We start from the raw sequence: 20,112 nt of genomic DNA, 5'->3' as shown, positions 1-20,112 counted from the left end.
GAGAGGCGGGCGGCGGGGCGGGGCCCTGCCCCGGGGCCGGGCCGCGCCTGCGCGCCGAGGCCGGGCCGGGGCAGCCATGGCGGCGGCGGTGGGCGCGGGGCTGCGCGGAGCGCGGCGGTGTCAAACGCTGGGGCTGCTGCGGCGGGGCTGCGCGGGGCTGGCGGTGGACGACACGGTCAACGGGCTGAGCGAGGAGCAGCGGCAGGTAGGGGCCCGCCCGCCTCTCCGAGCCGGGCGCTGCCGGTGGCGGGCCGCCGTGACGGGAGGGGCGGTCCCGGCCCCTGGGGGTGTGGCAGGGCTGCTGGGCGGTGATTGGTTGCGGCCGTGGGGAGCCGGCCTATCCCCGGGCGGGCAGAGGGGGCGTGGCATGCCCCCGGCGCCGAGGGCGCGCCCTGGCCACGTGTCCGCCGTGCCCGGCGGGAGCGGCGGGGAGCGATCGGCCGGGCCCAGCCAGAAGGCAGTCCCGGCTTGCTCTGGCCTTTCCTCATCGGGGGAAAGTGCCTCTCGACGCTAAAAGACCACATGACGAAGCACTGCGTGAAAAAAGTCCACTGCGTTCACGTTGTGCCTGTTTGATCTGAAATGATGGTCAGAAATGATCACCAAAGAAACAAATGAATTGGGTCTCGTGAAATCCTCTCGAAAGAAGCGTTGCAGCTCTCCCACTTTGTTCTCTTGCCCAACGGGGGACCTGAGTTTTAGGATAATAGCTCTTAGCTTTACTTTTTTCTCCTGTGTTCAGCAGCAGCAGACCGCTAGCCATCACAGCACTTACTCCCTTCTGCCCCAGGGCATGGAGTGAAAGGTAGTGTCTTCAAAGGGTTGGTCCAGACAGGCTTCTGCCAATGAAACTCTCTTCTTCGATGCTTCTCCGCTCTGGAGCTATAGCCTTACTTTCTAGATAATTATAATAGTGCAAACATACGGTTGTACAAAATAAACTTACTCATTCTCACTTCTTTCTTACTACAGAATTATTCTTTACCAGGTTTGTGTTCATGGTTTATAGCCTTATCAGCTCGAATTAACTTGATGTTTCTTTGTGCTTCTACATTCAGCAGGTGTAAAAGGAGGAAAATACTCTTGTAGTTCATATCTATCTGGTGGAAGAGCTGAAAAAAGTCAGAAATAAATCTTCAGTAGGGGTAGTGAAGCTGTGAATTAACAGCACTGTAACTTATAAACTGGCTTAGAATCACAGAATCGTAGAGGTTGGAAAAGACCTTTAAGATCATTGAGTCCAACCATAAACCTAACACTACCAAGCCTACCATTACACCATGTCCCTAAGCACCTCATCCAAACGGCTTTTAAATACCTCCAGGGATGGCGACTCCACCACTTCCCTGGGCAGCCTGTTCCAATGCTTGATAACCCTTTCAGGGAAGTAAAATTTCCTAATATCCAGTCTAAACCTCCCCTGGTGCAACTTGAGGCCATTGCCTCTGGTCCTATCACTTGTTACCTGGGAGAAGAGACCGACCCCACCTCTCTACAGCCTCCTTTCAGGCAGTTGTAGAGAGCGATGAGGTCTCCCCTCAGCCTCCTTTTCTCCAGGCTGAACAACCCCAGGTCCCTCAGCCGCTCCCCATCAGCCTTGTGCTCCACACCCTTCCCCAGCTTCGTTGCCCTTCTCTGGACACGCTCCAGCACCTCAGTGTCTGAAGCATCTGAGTCTACCCCTCAGTCTCTAATTGATTATTTCTTTTTTTATTATGCTTTTAAGCTTTTTTTTTCTTTTAAGCTTTATGCTCAAGTTTCCTGCTGTCAACTTTGTAACAATGGAAACGTATCTAATGTTTAAAAACTTACCAAAAAAAATCAAGGGGGGGGGGGGGGGCGGAACTTGTTTGGTGGTACTGGAATCCAAGGTCTGGGTGGCTGTGGAAACTAGCATATCTCTTTACTTGTAAAAAAGAGGCTGCTTTGTTTGTGGGGTTGAGAGAAGAGCAGAGAAGCCTGGGCATATTTTGGTTTGTTGTTTCTGCCCCTTCTACAGGTTCTGGTTATACAGCAGAGGCTTTCAATCTCCAAGAGTGTTCCTTCACCAGCATTAATATGTAGGAATAAAGAACCAAAAGGAAAAATGGTATTATGAAGCTCTACCATAATATCTAGACAAAGTTTTAAATCTTTATATTAAAAACACTTTAAAAGATACTGTGTATATTTTCTTAGTATGCAAATAGACTTCTGCAGAATACATGTATGTAAGTATTCCAATTTTAAAATTTAGAAAAAAGATTTTGAGATTTTTAACACTTGGAACAACGAGCATACCTGACTTGAACAAATTTTCCCTCTGAAGAAAATAGTAGGATAGCTAATGTAGTTCCAGTTTGATACACTAACACATTTTAATTAGCATGCATGCTCATTACAGGCATCTGCATCTAATTAAATGAAACCGTAAGCAGCTACTGGATGGGAATAATACATCATAAGCTCTGTTCATCAGCTTTCGAAGTTTCCTGACCAAAAACATCCCCTGAAGCCCTAGCGCAGGCAGTAGTTACGTAGCATTCTCTCATGTTGGGGTAAGACTGTGAAGGTTAAATGCTGAGAGGAACTTAAGTACGTAAGTATCTTCTCTTTAGAAGACTAAAGGGCCTTTCATGTGGTCTTTCAGCCAGTAACATGAAACATTGATTTCCTTATGGTCTCGTGCTTCTGGGTTTGGGATCCTGGAGTCGCCTGGCAGGGGAATGTTGGCAGTGTCCTAGGGAAGAAGACGACAATACGTTGATGAGATGTAACGTATGTGTTTCTCCTCATCTCTTTTCCCAGCTTAGACAGACCATGACAAAGTTCTGTCAAGAGCATTTGGCTCCGAAGGCCCAACAGATTGACCAGGAAAATGAATTCAAAGGCATGCGGGCAAGTATTTCATGTGTGCATTTAAAATAGAGGGTACTGAAAGCCTGTCTGTACGTTGATCTGTACATTAGTCCAGACAAAGAATCCCAGTCCGCACCACAGGAACGTATGCATTGACTTTTCAAACTTGAAAGCCAGAGAGAAAACAATTTTTTGGTTTCCTGTTTTATCTTTTGTTAACAACTTTCAGCAATCTGGGGCAGAACCCAGCCAGCATGCAATTTAAAAAAAAAAAAAAAAAGATGGATTGATAATGGTCTTGTTTGAATTCTCATCGTGGTATTTCTGCTTGGCTCCGTTCAGACTCCTTCTCTAATATGTGCTTTGTATTCTCTGAGCTAGGCCCCTTTCTTGGACATCTGAGTTTCCTCTAGAATTTTTTGTGAAAATATTGTGTGCAAATGCTGAAGTGTAGAGTTGTTTGACTGTTGAGTTTGCCTTCCTAATAAAAAGAACAACTTCTGTGCAACGGGATGGTTTGATTGATGAAAATGGGAGCTCTAACCATTGGTTTTCATAAGCTCCACAAGACTTAAAAAGCTCAGAACATCTGCTAGGATTTCCCAGAGCTCTGATGTTGACATTTTCAGGGATATATGCACAGCTTTGAAGTTAAGTGTATAAATTTAGTCTGGTGCACCAGATGTCATCCAGAGCTATTGAATAATACTTTTTGAACTCTCTGGAGGCTATTCCCTGATAACTCTCGTATGGCTGGACACTGAGGCCACGTGAGAAGCATTCACCTGTGTGCCCAGCATGTAGTGGAGAAGAGGCTGCAGTCTGAGCAGCAGCAAAGAGATGACCCCCCTAGCACACGTGTGGTCCTCAGTGGTGACATCCTTTGCTACTGCATTATGTCGTAGCTTCCCTCTTACTCCGTGTGCCAGACGCAGCTGATGTGTATGTCTCAAGTCAGCCGGCAGCTCTGTGCCTCGAATCATGGGGCTGTCACTTGAGTGGTGGTGTTGCCAGAGTGATAAATCTGGGTAACAGGCAAATGGAGGAGTCGGCCACCAAGGAGGACAGCTTGTCCTCTAGCAGATGAACTTGGCAGCATAGGTGTCCAACTATGCAAAACTCAGCAATGCTATGCAGTCCCCGTGTGTGTCTAGTGTCCTGGCAGTCTTGAAAACCTACAGGTTATGTACTTGAGTGGCCCCTGTGGATTCAGCTCTTTTAGCTTCACGAGTCCAAAGTGTTCACAAATTCTCTGTTGTGGTCACCTTTTATAACTTTTCCAGTACCGCCTGCGAGGTGAGCAGCACCTCTGTCTGCCCCAGCTGTAACGTTCCCATTTTTTAATCTCTCCCAAGGAGGCCTCCTTGGCTTTACTTACCGGTTTCTGTTTTACTAGAAGAGTTAAATTGCCAGCTAGTAGCAACTCTTCTAAACATTTCCAGGGTTTCAGTCATGGATAACTTATGCTAACCGCTATTTGCAGCAATCACAGGCTGATAGGCCTATGCACAGGCTGATAGGACAAGGATGCATGAGGTAATCGAAAAGCATAAATTTAAGTTGTAACATCCTAAATTATCTTTAGCAAGAGATAGTATATGAAAGCCTAGAAGTGCAGTTTTTTAAATTAATGGGAGGTTTTAATTCATCAAAATTCTCCTTAAAATAGGCAATGAGTTAAATCTTAGGACCCGTCCTTCCAGAATTAACTTTAGGCTTGTGAATTTTGACTGGATTCAACAGACTACTCCCATGTGTAGCATAACTAATGTCCTTCAGTTTGTATGGGTTCTTAGTCCGAAGGACGGAGCTGCTGCTGCAGGAGGAATAGGTATCGATGTCTTTATCTCTGAGCTATCACAAGAATAAGGTAAATTGATGTGTCTGGTGAGCTACCTGGGAAAACTTCTTGTGCTGATGCCCTGACTGCGAGTCTGGACTGATTGCTTGTTCTGTATTTGTAGGAGTTTTGGAAGAAACTTGGGGAACTGGGAGTTCTGGGGATCACAGCTCCTGGTAAGTCTGTTCCCACCTTTTACCTTCTGGTGGATGATTCTTCAAACAAAAGAGAGACTCCTTAAACTCACCCTTTCCAGTTCATAACAGCCTTATCTGTGACGTGACATCCGGTTTGTCCAGAAGCTCTTATCTTCATGTTTTTAAAAACCTCTCTTTGGCAACTTTTTTATTCTTCACTGAATCAGAATCCTTTTTCCTTGTTGGACTTCTGGACAATTACAAAATGCCTTTTACAGTTTAAAAGTACTGTTCAGAAATGGTTTCTCCAGATACAACGTATGCAACTCGAACATGTTTGCACTTCTCCAATATGAAGCGTTTGCTGCAAGTTTTGAAGAACGAGCGCTATAGATAAAAGTATCCTAGAACAAACATCCATCTCTAATAGGAGAAGTTAGAGGGTATAAAACAACGCTGTGAAAAGCTGTGATAACTAATGGAGAGCTGACCACATCCAACCAGTCAGAAAAAATCAGGGTAAATCTTATTCAGCCTTGTCCAGGTTAGCTGAAAAGTGTTTTGATTAATGTTATAGATTACTGAGGCTGCTATGGTCATGCTGAATGCACTAACACAGTGTAATGAGGAGCAGCCCTTAGTGGAGAAAAGCAGCCAATGGGGCCTTTATTTCCCCATCGTAAAGTCTGTGTTTCTAGATGTGCGTGTGCAAAGGCTTCTGCAGAAGCAAGCTGAATAGCAATGCGTTGAAATAATGCCTCTGCATTTCTTTCAGTGGCACTGAGTCTGCTTGAAAGAGTCTGTATTTCTGCTTTCTTTCTCTTTACTCTTCCCAATTTACTGCTGCTCCTGTTTTTTCTCACTCTTACCTTCTTTCTTCTTTGATGTTGTGCCTGAGGCTTACAGCAGTTTCCCACACTATAAATAAGCCATCCCCTCATGAGTCCTGTCCTTTTTCATTTCCTCAAAGATTTACCTCTAAAACCCTCCTATGCCCAGAATTTTTTGCCTTATTTTTGATTGTATAGCTATGTGCAGTTTCTTTATTGGCATTGGTTTTGTTGTAGGAGGTGGAGAGTGGGATTTAGGATGTGAAGATAATGTGAAATCTTACGAGGGCGTATGCTCAATTAAATGGCAGATTTGGGCACCAGTGGATCAAGTCTTTTAAGGGAGCATTTTAAATAACAGTGCTTTTTGTTTTCTTTTTAGAACTAAGAAAGCTATGTTGGTTTGATGTAATTTTCCATTTGTTTTATGAAGAGCTAAGTTAAGAAATGCAAATATGCAAAATAGCTACCGTGGAACGATAAGACAGGCATGTCATATATAAAGAGTAATTTTGAAAGGGCAGCATCATTCTAAATCACACTATGGTTTGTATTGTATGAGAAGTTGTCTGGCGGGATTATTTTCCTGTACCTCTTGCAGTACAAAGCAATCATGGGCCTGCTTACAGCAGGCAGTTACCTTTCCTTTCTTGAGGCAACAGCACCAAACCCATCCATTCTATAGGAATGAATAGAAAACTCTCTTGTTTTGGCATATGTGAGAAATTGTTAAACCAATCTTTTAGGATGTTGATAGTAAAACCCCAAACTCTGATTTGTAGTAGAGAGGTGATTCCAGAGGATAAAGAGCCCTGCAGATAAAGACGGGAGTCAGAATGAGTGACGTGGGAGGAAAGACTGCATCTAATGCCAGCCGCTATTGTGTTAATTTGACGAGTTAGGGGCAGTAGCCCTCTTTGAGCCCAGGTTATGCACTCAGCTCTGGGGTCACTCTGAGCACACAAACATATTTGCTTTTCCCGTTGTTGCTGCTTGCTTACAGCATTCATGTTGATGACGAGTAAGTGCTCCCGGATTACCTCCCTGACTCGTTCGCAGTCTTTATGTCCTCCTGTTTTAGTTCTTCTCTTAACAGTACAATCACTTGTTTCTTGCCTGTAGAACAAAGCTTTTATTTGGGGATGTGACTGTATTTCTGTGTATATAAATGTGTGTGTAGGTATATCTATGTTTACGTTTATGTAGGCTGTTAGCTGCTCAAGGCTGTTATGCATTTCTCAGCCTTCTCTTTTTTTCCTGCCTTCTCTCTCTCCCTGTTCTACTGTGTGCCTTTCATCTTAACCATCAGTTTTAGACTCAGCTCAGTGTGCCTCGCTAGATTCCTAGTTACGATGGTCATGCTGCTCTGTCTTACCTCGTCCTCTCTTGAAATCCATGTTCTTGCCGCTGTTGAATTACAGCAGTTACATTTGCGGATCTTTCTCATTCTGAATCGGCCACCCGTCAGAATGCTGGTCTCCTGCACATTTGTGGGCATTGAAAAGTCCCTAGTGCCTCACTTTTTGAGCAGTTTGAGGATTGCTCACTTGTTTAGGGGTCCTTGTTATGACAACCGTGTGGACTTTACAAACTTTGCCTGTGTTCCTTTGTCCCCTCACCTAATACAGGTTGCCACTTTGATTTAATCTTCGTGATGATGTTAAGGTTGCACTTAAGGATGGTTGACAAGAAGGACTCACTATTGTGCAAGTGTCAGTAGCGTGTTTTAGATGTATCCTTATGCATGTTATATGTATAAAACTATGCTGTAAAAGTAAATTATTGATTATGCTGAAGAAGGAGCATCACTGTGCCTTTAAGATAAGAAAACTGAAATTCAGAGAGGATGGGGCAAGCCAGAGGTGCCCAGCTCAGGGACAGTGTCAGTCAAAAACAGAAGCTCTCTTGTAAGTGTCTTAGATCTCATTCAAGATTGAGCCCGACCCTGGGATCTTGTGCGTGTGTGATATACTCCATGGTGATTAATGTGAGGTTTCTCTTCTCTTTTCAGTGGAATACGGTGGATCTGCTTTGGGGTATCTGGACCACGTGCTGGTGATGGAGGAAATTTCTCGTGCATCAGCAGCTGTTGGGCTTAGTTACGGTGCCCACTCAAACCTTTGTATCAACCAGCTAGTGCGTAACGGCAACGAGGCCCAGAAAAACAAGTACTTGCCCAAGGTATGTCACTGGAAGAGCGGGGGAAACTGGAAAGCATTTGGGTTTTGGCTGCATGCAAGGATGACTGAGTGTCTTTCACGGTGTGTAGCATTTTACACACTAGTGGATTTCAGTCACCCAACCTTTAGGAAATATTGTACTTGCCAAACTTGCCCTTCTCTAGCTTGTTGATTTTTTCCTATTAATCCATACTGACCTCGGCCTATGCCGAGGTCCATGTCTGTAGGCAGCATAGTCCAGCTCTCTGGAGCTGCGTTACCAAATGAGGCTTTGAGGTGACACTGGATGATATTCTTCCAACTTCCCAAATTGTTTTGAGAGTCCTGAATGAAACTCACTGCTTTCCTGTTTATATTCTCCACTTCTCACTGCCCAAATGCTTGGTTAGCCTATGCTAATTAACTACCTGTGAAGATTCTTCATCACTGGGGGCATTGATGTTTGTGACTCAAAAGCACGTTAAACAGATTTCAGTATTTAAATGCATGGAAAAACTTAACTAGTACATTGAATCCCAGCTACTGAAATTATCAGTGCAAGAGATTTGATTTAAACCACAGGCGAAGTACAGTGTCGCTTCCTCAAAGCATTGTGCAGCTTGCCTTTCAATGAGATGTGCGAACACTGTAGTTCTTTCTTGTCTTGGTTCATGACAGAGTACTTCAGGGTCCTTAACTAGTTTTGAGCATATCACGAAGACTGTACAAATGCACGGATGGATTGAATTGGTTGAACATGTATCTTAAGCATTGAGTCTTTTTAAAAAAACAAGAGATCAAAAGGAGGAGTACATGGATAAAAGTACACAGGGACATGAAAAAAAGGCAAGGAGAAAAGGGCAGGATGAAAGGAACAGTGAAGAGGAAGCAACAGCTATGCCAGAGCCTGGTATGAGCAGGCACAGAAGGAGGGTGTCCATCTGCTATTGTAGTGTGAGTGTGGGGGGACCGGGCTATGAGAACATTGCTAAGAACTTTGCAATCTCTTTTCATCCCCCTCATTGGCCTTTTGTGTTTAACAACTCTTGTTTATGTAAAAGGGCAGTCATAAAGTGCAGAACAAGGAGCTTGTGAAAGGCATATGGCTGCTGGCATGGTTCTTTTGGCACCTTCCTGGAGATGGTGTTTTATAAGCAGGGCTGTACTCATCTAACTCAGACATGAGTTGAGTCATCCTTCTCATCCCACTGTGATTTGGTTCTGTTCCCTCAGCAGAGCAGCGCAAGGGAGCTCCCTGCTAGGACTCCACCAGGAACAGCGGCTCTCGTTTGCAGTTCTTGCACAGAATAGCTACTGTGGAGATTCAGTGCAGAAAAAAAAAAGGAAGGCAGGCTAAAGAGGGAACAGAAACAATGCTACTATTCCCCCTCCCTTTCTTATATTTGTCTTTTCTTCCAGCTAATCAGCGGGGAGCACATTGGAGCCTTAGCAATGAGCGAACCCAATGCTGGATCTGATGTTGTGTCCATGAAGCTGAAAGCAGATAAGAAAGGTAAAGCCTGTCATGTGCTGCCTGGATAGATAGCCACTGTAAATAACGACTCCTGTAAATTTAGACTAACCTCCCCAATACCACTGAGATACCCTGCTTAGTCTTGGGTATACCAGGCCGTGTTTGCAGGCTTTTGCTGCCTCCCAGGACATTCAGTGTGTGATAAAGCCAGGTAGTGAAGGTACAGGGTGGACGGTTGAAGGTCTAAAAGTGGACCTCTGATTATGGTGGTAGACATTGTTGGTATTATGGAACCAGTGCTAGGTTGTCTAGTTTGTCAGGCATTTGTTAAACTGTCTTTGGACTCCAGAAATGAAGGAAATGAGTTTTCTTGAACTTGGGAAGGATTTGTGCACGCTGTTTCTGGGGGTCTTAAAGAACATTCTTGGAAGCCTGTTTTGAAATAAATGGAGTGAGGATATAGGTGTTGCTCTGTTGTCTGTTGTGAGCTAACAGATTGCAGCTCTTTGCTTCTAGGAGACTACTTTGTTTTGAATGGGAACAAGTTTTGGATCACCAATGGGCCAGATGCAGATGTTCTCATCGTTTATGCTAAAACTGACATTAATGCTGTTCCACCCTCCCGAGGTATAACTGCGTTCATTGTGGAGAGGGTAGGTTTAATAATTCTCACAAGCTTATTGTAGTGTGGTTTTTAAAGCTAACTCCTTCACCCTAACTGGCTCACTTAGAAGCCAGCTAGTTTTCTTTCTGTAACTGTCAGCCCCTTGCTCAAAGACAAACTATTTCCTGCCTGAATTTTATAAAGCCATGAGATTAGTCCTCTGCCCCAGTGACATGGCATACTGCACTGCCAGCTGGGCACTCCTGAATTTTGGTATCCAAGCATACAGCCAGTCTTTTGGGCTAGAAATGTGGAGAGAATGGACAAGATTCTAATATAACAGGGCTTGCTTGTTGTCAAAAATTGTCAGAGATATTGGAGGCCTTGTAAATATGTCCTACTATCCCATTATCTAACTTTGTGGGGTTTTTTTAAGCCAAGACATTAAAACAGCTCTATTCATTTCTCCTCCCGATTTTTCTTGCACCGCCCCTTTGGAATCCTGAAATAACCAAACATGGATGCAAAGCAGAGCAGGCCAAAGGGGAGCAGAAACAGGCTGTTCAATGGGGAGCCCTTGGGTTTTTTCTTCCCTTTTAATTATTTGAGGCTATGCTATGCACATCTCTGTCACTACAAGGAAGACAGGAAGCTGAAATAAAATAAATGGTACTAGAAATAAATGGTACTAAAATCTCAGAGATCAGTAAACCTTACGATGGACTTAACCTGACTTAGCAATTAGAATAGTTCGGTTATGGCAAAGCTTGCAACCCTTACTCTAGGAGAGTCAGTGTTGGCAGCTGCCCAAATTTATTTAATATTTATGTGCACTAGAAAATGGATGCACTCAGTTCATATGTGCCCGCACGTGTGCATGTTTGTGTGCTCATTTGCTTCCTCTGCACTTGCATTTACACGTGTTCTTGTTGCCAGAGTGGGCAGTTCACCTTGACTCCCTTCTGGTACCCTACGCATGTTCGTGTGGTCAGGGCAATGTCACAGATCTCTAGTGATTTTATTTAATCTGTCAGAATTGAGAGTTGAAACGTATTTTTACTGTCTTGACTTTGCAGGGAATGCCAGGTTTCAGCACAGCCCAGAAGCTCGACAAGCTGGGAATGAGAGGGTCTGATACCTGTGAATTGATCTTTGAAGACTGCAAGATCCCCGGTGAGTTGGGTTCACAGTATGCATATGGTGGTTTCCTGTCATCTTGATCAGATAAATTGGATCACTAATTACATGCATGTTCAGACTGTGACCTAGAGGGCTTTGCAGATGGTTATCTGCTCTTTGGCAGCCTCGCAAGAGAGCTGGTGAAACTGGAAAAGTGCAATCTGCTGGATTGCAGTGAATGAGCACATCCCGTGTTAGGTCACTCCTCTTTCACCCTCATGGACCTAACTCTTACCCACTGCTTCTGCAAAGCCTAGGTGAGGCTTCCAGAGAAACTTGTTTGTTTCTATAGAGCTCCCCATCTTGTGTACAGGAGAGCTTATTTGCCTTGAAGTTGTTTTTTTTCTCCAAAATCACTGGAGGCTGTCCAACAGACTTTTGATTTGCCTGTAACATTTCTGAGTTCTTTTGGGGTCAGGGCCTGAAACTGGACATCCTTTCCCCCATTAGTTAGTACAACAGGGGTCACTGTAATGGCCATTTTTGTTACTCCAGCGGCTATTTTTGTGGACAGAAAAATTACAGCCTCTATATAGCAAGTGGAGGAGATGCCTTATCTGAACTCGTGAAAATCCTAATTGCATATCTGCAGAGCAAGTAACTCTCCTGCTCCCCATACACCACCAAAAGCTGATTTGCAGTAAGTGGAAGAGTTCCAGCTGAAATCTGACATTTCTAACTTTATTGGATCCCTCTGCTCTGAAATCAGAAAGGCCAGTGCCCCAGTCTTCAGATCATCTCCGGGGTAATCATCCGTACAGAACAGCATGTTCTCATGGTAACGGGATTTCCATTTTCTGATAACTCAGAGAAGCACACCACTGCAGTGTTGAAAGTTAACACGCTTTGCACTCTGGCCATTAATGCCGCTTCTGATCTTCTGCCTTGGAAGCCGGACCAGTTTGATGCCATTTCATATGTCTGCAGGATCCTTCGCTCAGATCAAGGTGTCCTCTAGCACTGCAATTCCATCCACTTTAAAATGCATGGGTTTCACTGTCGGCCATGCTCCACTGAGTGGCTGGTGTTTTTCTCATAGTAAGTGTTGTCCACGGATTCATTCGGTCATGTTGCATTGGTAAAAGTTGGTTCAGAGCCCCAACTTTTTTTTTTTTTTTCTTTTTTGCTGTGATACGCAGCCAGCAGGTCTGCCCGCCTTGTGCAGTCAGCACACGTGTCCTTCAGCTCACCACATACCTATCCATCCCTTTTCCCTGCACGTACAGGAAAGTGTTCAGGCTATTCGGTTCTTTTTTGGCTGTGGGATGTCATTACTCATGAACAGCTTTGTCACTTTATTATTACTGATGCTGTCGTTTGTGTTCTGTTCTTCAAAGTAACGTTTGCTATTAGTATTTTTCTTTCTTGTCTGTGGGGCTTTTGAGCTTTTTCTCTGAAAGCCAAGCTTCATTCTTCTTCTTCCTCTTTCTAGCTCCAATATCATGATGATATGGCCCTGCAGAGGCTGCACTTCTCCATACACTACATCAACATGCTTTTCAATAAGGGGCAGACGATGCAATCCATGAGCTTCTGCCACTGAAAAACAGATTATTTATTTCAGGAGACTATCTGCATGTGTCCAAGTCCTGTCTCATTTTCACTTTGCATATCACACCTCTCAGATCGCTTGTGATCAAAGCCTGAAGTATATGTCAGTTCTCCTATATGGCGTGATCAGCGGATAATCTCTGTCCATCTACAAAGCACAGTTGTTAGGCTTTAAGTTCTCTCCTGATTGTAAGAGTACAGCCCTGCCGAGATGAGCCTTTTGTTCCTGCTTCTCTTTTTATACTTGTTAACATCAGCACGTGCTTTAGATTGTCCCAAACCGTTTGGTTTCTTGAGGTTTTTTCTCAGCCCATTATCTAAAGTGGCTATTTTCCTGTTCCATTTTCACAGAAATACTACTTGTCTTTTTAAAACGTTTATTTATAACAACTCCAATGTTCTGTTCAGCCCCCCTCACAGAAGGGGGGATGATGACTCTTCATATTCTCCAGCCTCAGAAGACTAATATATATCACACTGACGAGTGATAAGTGGTGAGCTTTGACTGCTTGCCTGTGTAAGCTTTGGTTCCTGTATTGGCAATGCTCAGAGAGGTGACCCAAGCATATCAGATCAGGATTTGCATTCATTTCAAATAGGCGCTCAGTAGACATCAGATGGTAACGCTGTCAGTTTGGGTTAGATACAACTAATGGGATGGTGAAGGGGGCTCCCAATTTGTCCTTCCAGGCTATTAAGTCTCCTATTCTTGTTGGTACAAATGCTGAGCTGGAAGATCTCTGGAGAGCACCTTACTCTTTAGAAAATAGGCAAGGGAATAGCAGCGACTGTAGATGCACTTTATAACCCTTTACTGCCTTTTCCTTTTTGGCTTTGGTTGGATTGAAAAGACATTTCAGTGGTAGGGAGTATATGTATCAAAACTCAGCGCCTGTCTAGCTCATCCTGAATGTTTGTGTCTCAAGCCAAAAGGAAAGGCGAATGGGACTGAAAGTTTGAATCCTCTCCCCAGCGAGCACAGGCCCTCAGACAACAGCTTATCTTAGTTTTGTGCATAAGTAAATCACTTTCCTTTGCCGATTGCAGCTGAAAATGTCTTGGGGACGCTGAGCAAAGGAGTCTACGTTCTGATGAGTGGATTGGACCTGGAGAGACTCGTGCTGTCTGGTGGGCCACTGGGGTAAGGGTTTGTCATCTTTTCTAGATTGTAAGGCCAGAAGGATCCTTCAGGATCACCTAGCCCAGGGGTCTCCCACTGGGGCTGCAGCTCTCAGTAGGATGCATCTTGGATGGAGAGCTGAGATACTGGGGCAGCTTCTGAGAGAAGAGGAAAGGCTGGGAGGAGGTGGCTGGGTCAGAGTTGTGGGAAGGAAGCAAGCTGCAGAGGAGGCAGGAGCAGGGAGATCCCGGAGCTGCTGGGTACTCTAGCTATGTCGTAGCTCCTCGCTGCTCTGCTGGGCTCCTGCTGGAGGGTACGCAGCTCGGCACGCCCAGGCAGCCACGGCTTGCTCGGCGTGTGCTCCACGGTTTCCTTTAGCTCTCCTCACCTCTCCACTCCTCATGCAGTCTTTTTCAGTTTGAAAGCATCTATGTGGAACACCCTCTGAGGGGCAAGGGATAGAAGAAGCAATGCCAGAAAGAAAGTTTGCAAATCTCTGCCTTCCGGCGTAGCGCAGGCCACAGCCCCTCCAGAGCATGCTTTTGAAAATATTAGTCTTGACGTAAACATTTTCAGAGGTGGTAAATCTGCCTTGGTCCCTGATTGCTTGCTTGTGAATCCCTACAGTGTGTATTACTCTGGGAATAACCAGCTCATTTGCGTTACTGATTCCTTAAAATCTAAAACACTGTCCAGACTGTCACACAGAAGGACCACTGGACTGGATAAAGGCTTTGTTCTTCATTTATTCAGTCCTTAAACTCCCCAGTAATTATTTTTACCCTACTTTTGGGAGTCCTTTTGTCCTCCCAAGTGGTCTCTCTGTACTAATCCTCATGTGGAAAGACCATCTTCCACAAAGCAGAAGGAGGATTTTTCACCCTTCTTGTTCTTGTCTATGCCTTTTTATGGTATTGGCTAGTACTCCTTGAGTTGGTGGTCTCTGGAGATGCAAGGCAGCACAAACTGTCCTGGCTACAGTTGTAAGAAAGCTCTTCAACTCTGCATCTCGGTCCCCTGAATTAAGAAGGTAAGACCTTACCACAAGATGTCCCAAATGAGCAACATGTAGAGCACTAGGGAGAAAAATGGGACCTTTGGATTTTATTCTTAGCATTGTTTGAGTGGAGCTATAGGAAGACAGCAGGATATCATTTTAGGTATGAGAACCTTTTTGCCTTAGATTGCGCTTCCCAGGTTTAATTATTAGTAATTAATAGTTCTGTTGTTTTCCTTTTCCTGCATATCTGTGCTTTTCTTAGGCTCATGCAAGCTGTTCTTGACCACGCAATTCCATACCTACATGTAAGGGAAGCATTTGGACAGAAAATTGGCCACTTCCAGGTGAGGCAGAAAAGGAATTAGAAATTTTTTGTCGCCTTGCTTTTCTCTTTACAAATGAGAAGACGAAGAGCTCTGTCGTGGGAGGGCTTTGCATGGAGAAGGTTGCCTGGAGTTTGTGGTGGGGCTGCATGATGGTGAGAAGGTGAAAGGATCTCTGAGCCTGTTTACCTGAGGCCACTGTTGGTGGGTGAGGGGCTGCGGCTGACATCTGGGCGTTTGTCAACTGACAGAACCTCCAGCTCCCTCATATACATCTGCTGAATCCACATCTTCTCCTTTGTCTAGTTTCTCTGAGACAGTTTGGGGAATAGGTGATCCCCAGTGCTCATGCAGAACATAATCTTCCCCTCACTCACGTTAACATCTCTCTTGTCTTCCGCGATATGCAGCTCATGCAGGGCAAAATGGCTGATATGTACACGCGGCTGATGGCGTGTCGGCAGTATGTCTACAACGTGGCAAAGGCCTGTGACCGGGGCCATTTCAATGCAAAGGTGAGCTCGCTTCCACCTGGACTGTGTCTGCTGGGGGAATTCCTTTCCCTTGGTCTCAGATGGTGAGCGGGGTGGAGGTTCTGTACTGGGGGTTAAAATGACTCGCTCACAGCCCTAAGTGCTTTTTTTTCCCCAAAAAGAAAAAGAAAGCCTTGTTCTACAAGGCAACAGATTTAGCAGCATCAGTAGGTGTTTATTGGAAGCCCAAACACAATAACCTGGCTGTTGTGAGGGGCTGTAGCAGTCACTCCGAGGTGTTGTCATCTCCACAGCCCGCACTGTCACCACACCTCTATCAAAGGAGGGGACCGGGTGTTTAACAGTTGGAGCACAGAGCCCTGCATCCCAAATCAAATCACATTGGTCTCCTGTGGGTGTGATGTGCATGTGTGAGAGACCAGCCCCCCTGCTGCACTCCTGTTTTTCTTTTTTTTTTTTTTCCTTTTTTTTTTCCTGTCTTTGTGTGGCCTTTACAGACCTGACACAAGTGTTCTGTAGTGACAGAAAGACTGCTGCAGCTTCTTGCTCACTGAGGAATGAATCCTGTGCCTTTGTGATCAAGTATTTCAGCCTTGTTAGCAGATGCCTGTAGAGTAATGGAAAGGTCAGAGCAACAGGGAGAGTGGCGACAGGCAGGTGACACCTTTGCTGACTCTGTCATCATTGTGACTCTCCTGTAGGACTGCGCTGGAGTGATCCTGTATTCAGCAGAGTGTGCTACCCAGGTGGCTCTGGATGGGATTCAGTGTCTGGGTAGGTCACTGGCAGTGTTCGTGTCTCCGAGCGATTGCTGGGGAGAGCCAAGAGCAGTGCTTTCTCCCATCCCACCCTCAGCCCCTGAAGTCAGAGAGAAGAAATGACTTGTGACTTCTTTTTGCTTGCAGGTGGGAACGGTTACATCAACGACTATCCGATGGGGCGTTTCCTGCGTGATGCCAAGCTCTATGAGATAGGGGCAGGCACCAGTGAAGTGCGCAGACTTATCATTGGCAGGGCGTTTAACGCCACTTTTAAGTAACGTCCACCAGTGGAGAGGCAGCACCCTGACCACCACGAGGCCTTTGATGGTAGAGTCTGGAGCACACAACTCTTTTTTCCTCCTGCTTGTGATTCTGCAGTCATCACTCATGGACTCTCTTCTGCCTGATTTGTGAACAGATGCTGCTGGACTGGGCTTTGACAGAATGAATCAGACAGTAGCATGGAAGGAAAAGTGGGGTTTTCTCCCTTCTTGTGATCATCCTGATTCATCCTGTTCATAAGCCATTCTGATTCTCAGCATTACAGAGCTGAGGTTCATCCAGGGGACATACTGCCATCGAAGCAGGCTGGTGAGCTGTATGCCTGGAACAAGAGGCAGCCATTGCTGAGCACAGAAAGTCAACCCCCTCCCAAAAAAAAAGGACAGTGAGGGAACAATTTTGTTCTTTAATAAAAACCTGAGTGCCGTTAAATAGCTAGCATTTAACATAGTACCACTGGAAGGTGAAATTTCCCATTGTGACCTTCTGATGGGATTAATAGCTCCCATTTTGGGAACCCGACGCCAACCACATCATGGGGGTGGCTGTCACGAACACTCAGGCATCATCGATGCATAAGCAGTGTTTTAGGTGATGATTCCTAAAACCTCGTTAAAATAATACATCTGTTTCTTTGCATACTTCCTTTCCTATTCCTGCTGCTTCTCAAGATATTTCAGTGCAGCCCCAAGTCTTTGCTGCTCTGATTGACTGCCTCCCGCTGTGTTATTCACTCAGAGGTGTCACCATCCATCATTCTGGGAACAGTTAAAACGTCAGACCTGTATTGTGACATCCATGAATGAAGCAGGCAGGAGGAGGTTGACTTTTTGGGTTGGGGTTGTTTGGTTTTTTCTGAAGGTTGTTCTTTTGGCAAAAGCACGTACTCACACTCCACCTTTGGTTGGCTAGAGAAGTCGGAGCGAGCGCAGCCATATTTGTGGGTGTTTTCAGTGCATATTATATACAGCAAATTTAAGTTTACCTAGCTTTATTAAAGAAAATCGCACAGTATACTGCCAGCCTTAAAGAGTGAATCACAAAGAAAAATTGGATGTTGTAAATATGACAGAACAATTAATTAAACAGTTGCCATGTAGGCAACCTCCCAGCAGTTTTAACAAAAAAGAGCTTAAAGCTTTGTGTATTTTTTTGGTTGTAGTTGACATCTGTCTATACTAGGTGACAGTAGACTAATACAGAATTTTAAAATGCCACAGATTGAAGAAAAATTCACTTTCCTGAATCGCTAGGTAGGTTACCAAGTGTTTATAAAAGTTACAAAACTTCACTTCATTGAGAGCTAGAAAGAGCTTCTGAAGTCATGGTCACGGTGCCTTCTTCCAAAACTTCATGTTTATTCAGCTACGGTGGATGGCTGTCGCTCTGGGAGTGTCCCAGGGTTTAATTTTCAGCCTTAATCTCTGGATGGGGGTAGCAGAGAGCAGACAGAGGTGGCCTGTCAGGAATATCTTGTTGAGCTGCACCTGAAATGCTTTGGAAATGAGCGCTGAAGCACAAGTGAAGCGCACTTCACATGTGAAACACTAAGTGCATTACTGTACATTAATGTAAGAATTTATTTATGTGACCAGACATTTGTGTTTTATCGCAGAATTATTACAGATGTCATCTTCTCCTGTACAGGCAAGTCACAAAACCACTGCAGCCCCAATCTGGTCCCGTGAAAGACCGAGGGCAGGAGTTTTCGGATTTGCCCCAGCGATTCGGGTAGTAGATCCCTGCTGTGATGAGCCAGGGCAGCGGTGCAGCCTGAACCCCTGGGCCCTCCTCCCTTCCAGCGCTGCGGGCTGCCTGTGTTTGCCAGCGGGCTGTGGCCAGGGCAGGCATGCAGCAACCGGTGCTGCAGGGCGTGCTGCAGAGCTCCTCTGCTCTCGACCGAAGCTGCAGTTTCTGTGTCCCAGTAAAATGGGAAATCTAACTGGAGATGGGGTGGGAGCACTTGCAGGGGCGGCAAGGAGCATAGGCACAGCGTCTCCAACACGTATCGGAACTCATATTTTACCTGTATGTTCTTCAGCTCTTTAATACGGGAATGAATCACTGCAATTTTCCTTGAAGACTCTCGAAAGAACACAGGAACTGAATCACTGTGTTACGATCCGTCTCTGGCCAGAGGAGCTTCTCGAACGAGTGTTAGAGCCGTGTCAGGATGTTGCGAGATTCAGGTGGTTAAAAATAGGTTTTCTAAGCTGGAAGGGACCCACAGATTTTTAAACCTGTCCTGTAACATTGGAGAGGTCTAATTTTTAATACACATAATAAATAATGCCTTCACTTTCTAGGCTGATCAGCACCTCGGAGTTAAAGGTAAAATGAATCAATGTCTAACGCATCACAGGACAGGGTGGAGGGAGAGGTTCATAGATCTTAAGCAGGCTTACGTTAATCAAATCTCGCTTCCACAGCAGCGCTGCACGGGCTGCCTTGGGAAAGGGCCCGCTTTCCTTGCGCTGAGCAGCTTTCGCTGTGGTATAGAAGGGAGGGCTGGGGAGGGCTCTTCAGGGGAGAAGGGTTTTAATCTTTATACGATACTCATAAAATAAGCTTTTGCTGGGTGGTCTGTGTTCCTGGGGGTGTTTCCCAGCAGAGGGCAGGTGCAGACCTTGGCTGGTGCCCACTGCAGCGCAGCCGGGCTGGCAGCCGCAATGGGTACAGCATTGCTTTCCCTTGTTGTCCCTCCTTCTTTCTTAACCAACCGCAGCCTTTTCCCCTAACTCTCATTTAAAAATATATGTATTTCTAGTGATACATCTGGGCTGTGCCTCAGGCCTCCTCTGGAGAGCAGCAGAGCTAACGGGGAAAAGACGCAAGGGCGCTGTGCCTCTAACGGTGTCTGCTCTGAATTTGTAATGGAAATTGTCCTAGCCTGATAAGCCTTTGGCTGATGGCAGGGCAGGGTTAGATGTGCTGCACCTTTCCTGGTTCTCAAGATACTTGCCCTGTTTGCAGCTGGCTGGCTACTAAGCAGAGCAAGCACGGAGAGCGGAGGAAATTATTCATGAAGGTAAACACAGAGTTTATTTTAGCAGTGTGTATAAAACGTGGGGATTTTGAATGAGACGGGTTCAGAAGGAAGCGTCTCTAGCTTGTTGGGAATCCACAAACGCTGCCTGTCCTGGCAAGGGCAGGACTGAGGACCTGCACCCAGCGGTACCCGCCAGCTGAATGAGTTTTGAGGTACTCCCGCGGTTGTTTTGTATGTGTAAAGCATCTGTCCGGTAGCAGCCGGGTAGGTTTCACAGGTTAGCAGTTTATTGATTTCTTGAAAGAAGAAAAACCACACTGGGTTCCCATGCTGAAGCTGCTGGCTCCTGGGGCATCCAGCTCAGGTGATTTATTTCTCGCTGTGTGCGACCAGAGCTGCTCTGCAGCTCGTTCCCTACAGCTGAACACCTGATGGAAGAACAGTCTGAGCATAATGTCCCAAAGGAAGCAAAGCTCTGGCTCGGTTTGATCTCTTACAGGTGAATTTTGCAGCTGAAGGCATTCTGCTGAG

The 20,112-nt window shown here is 45.5% G+C and overlaps 1 protein-coding gene across 1 annotated transcript; it reads left to right on the top strand.

Annotated features, from left to right (window-relative positions):
- The first annotated feature begins 68 nt into the window (after window positions 1–68).
- Window positions 69–18,958, top strand: IVD (isovaleryl-CoA dehydrogenase). Its single transcript, XM_075501758.1, has 12 exons — window positions 69–205; window positions 2,788–2,877; window positions 4,803–4,854; window positions 7,657–7,826; window positions 9,224–9,317; window positions 9,795–9,931; window positions 10,959–11,055; window positions 13,660–13,753; window positions 14,995–15,076; window positions 15,466–15,570; window positions 16,251–16,323; window positions 16,455–18,958. The coding sequence occupies exons 1-12, from the start codon at window positions 77–79 to the stop codon at window positions 16,586–16,588; spliced, it is 1,257 nt and encodes a 418-aa protein (XP_075357873.1). The 5' UTR covers window positions 69–76; the 3' UTR covers window positions 16,589–18,958.
- The last annotated feature ends 1,154 nt before the right edge of the window (window positions 18,959–20,112 follow it).

Source organism: Mycteria americana, chromosome 5 (assembly GCF_035582795.1).
Source record: "Mycteria americana isolate JAX WOST 10 ecotype Jacksonville Zoo and Gardens chromosome 5, USCA_MyAme_1.0, whole genome shotgun sequence".
NCBI classification, from domain to species: domain Eukaryota; kingdom Metazoa; phylum Chordata; class Aves; order Ciconiiformes; family Ciconiidae; genus Mycteria; species Mycteria americana.
This window is presented reverse-complemented; position numbering and strand designations above follow the sequence as displayed.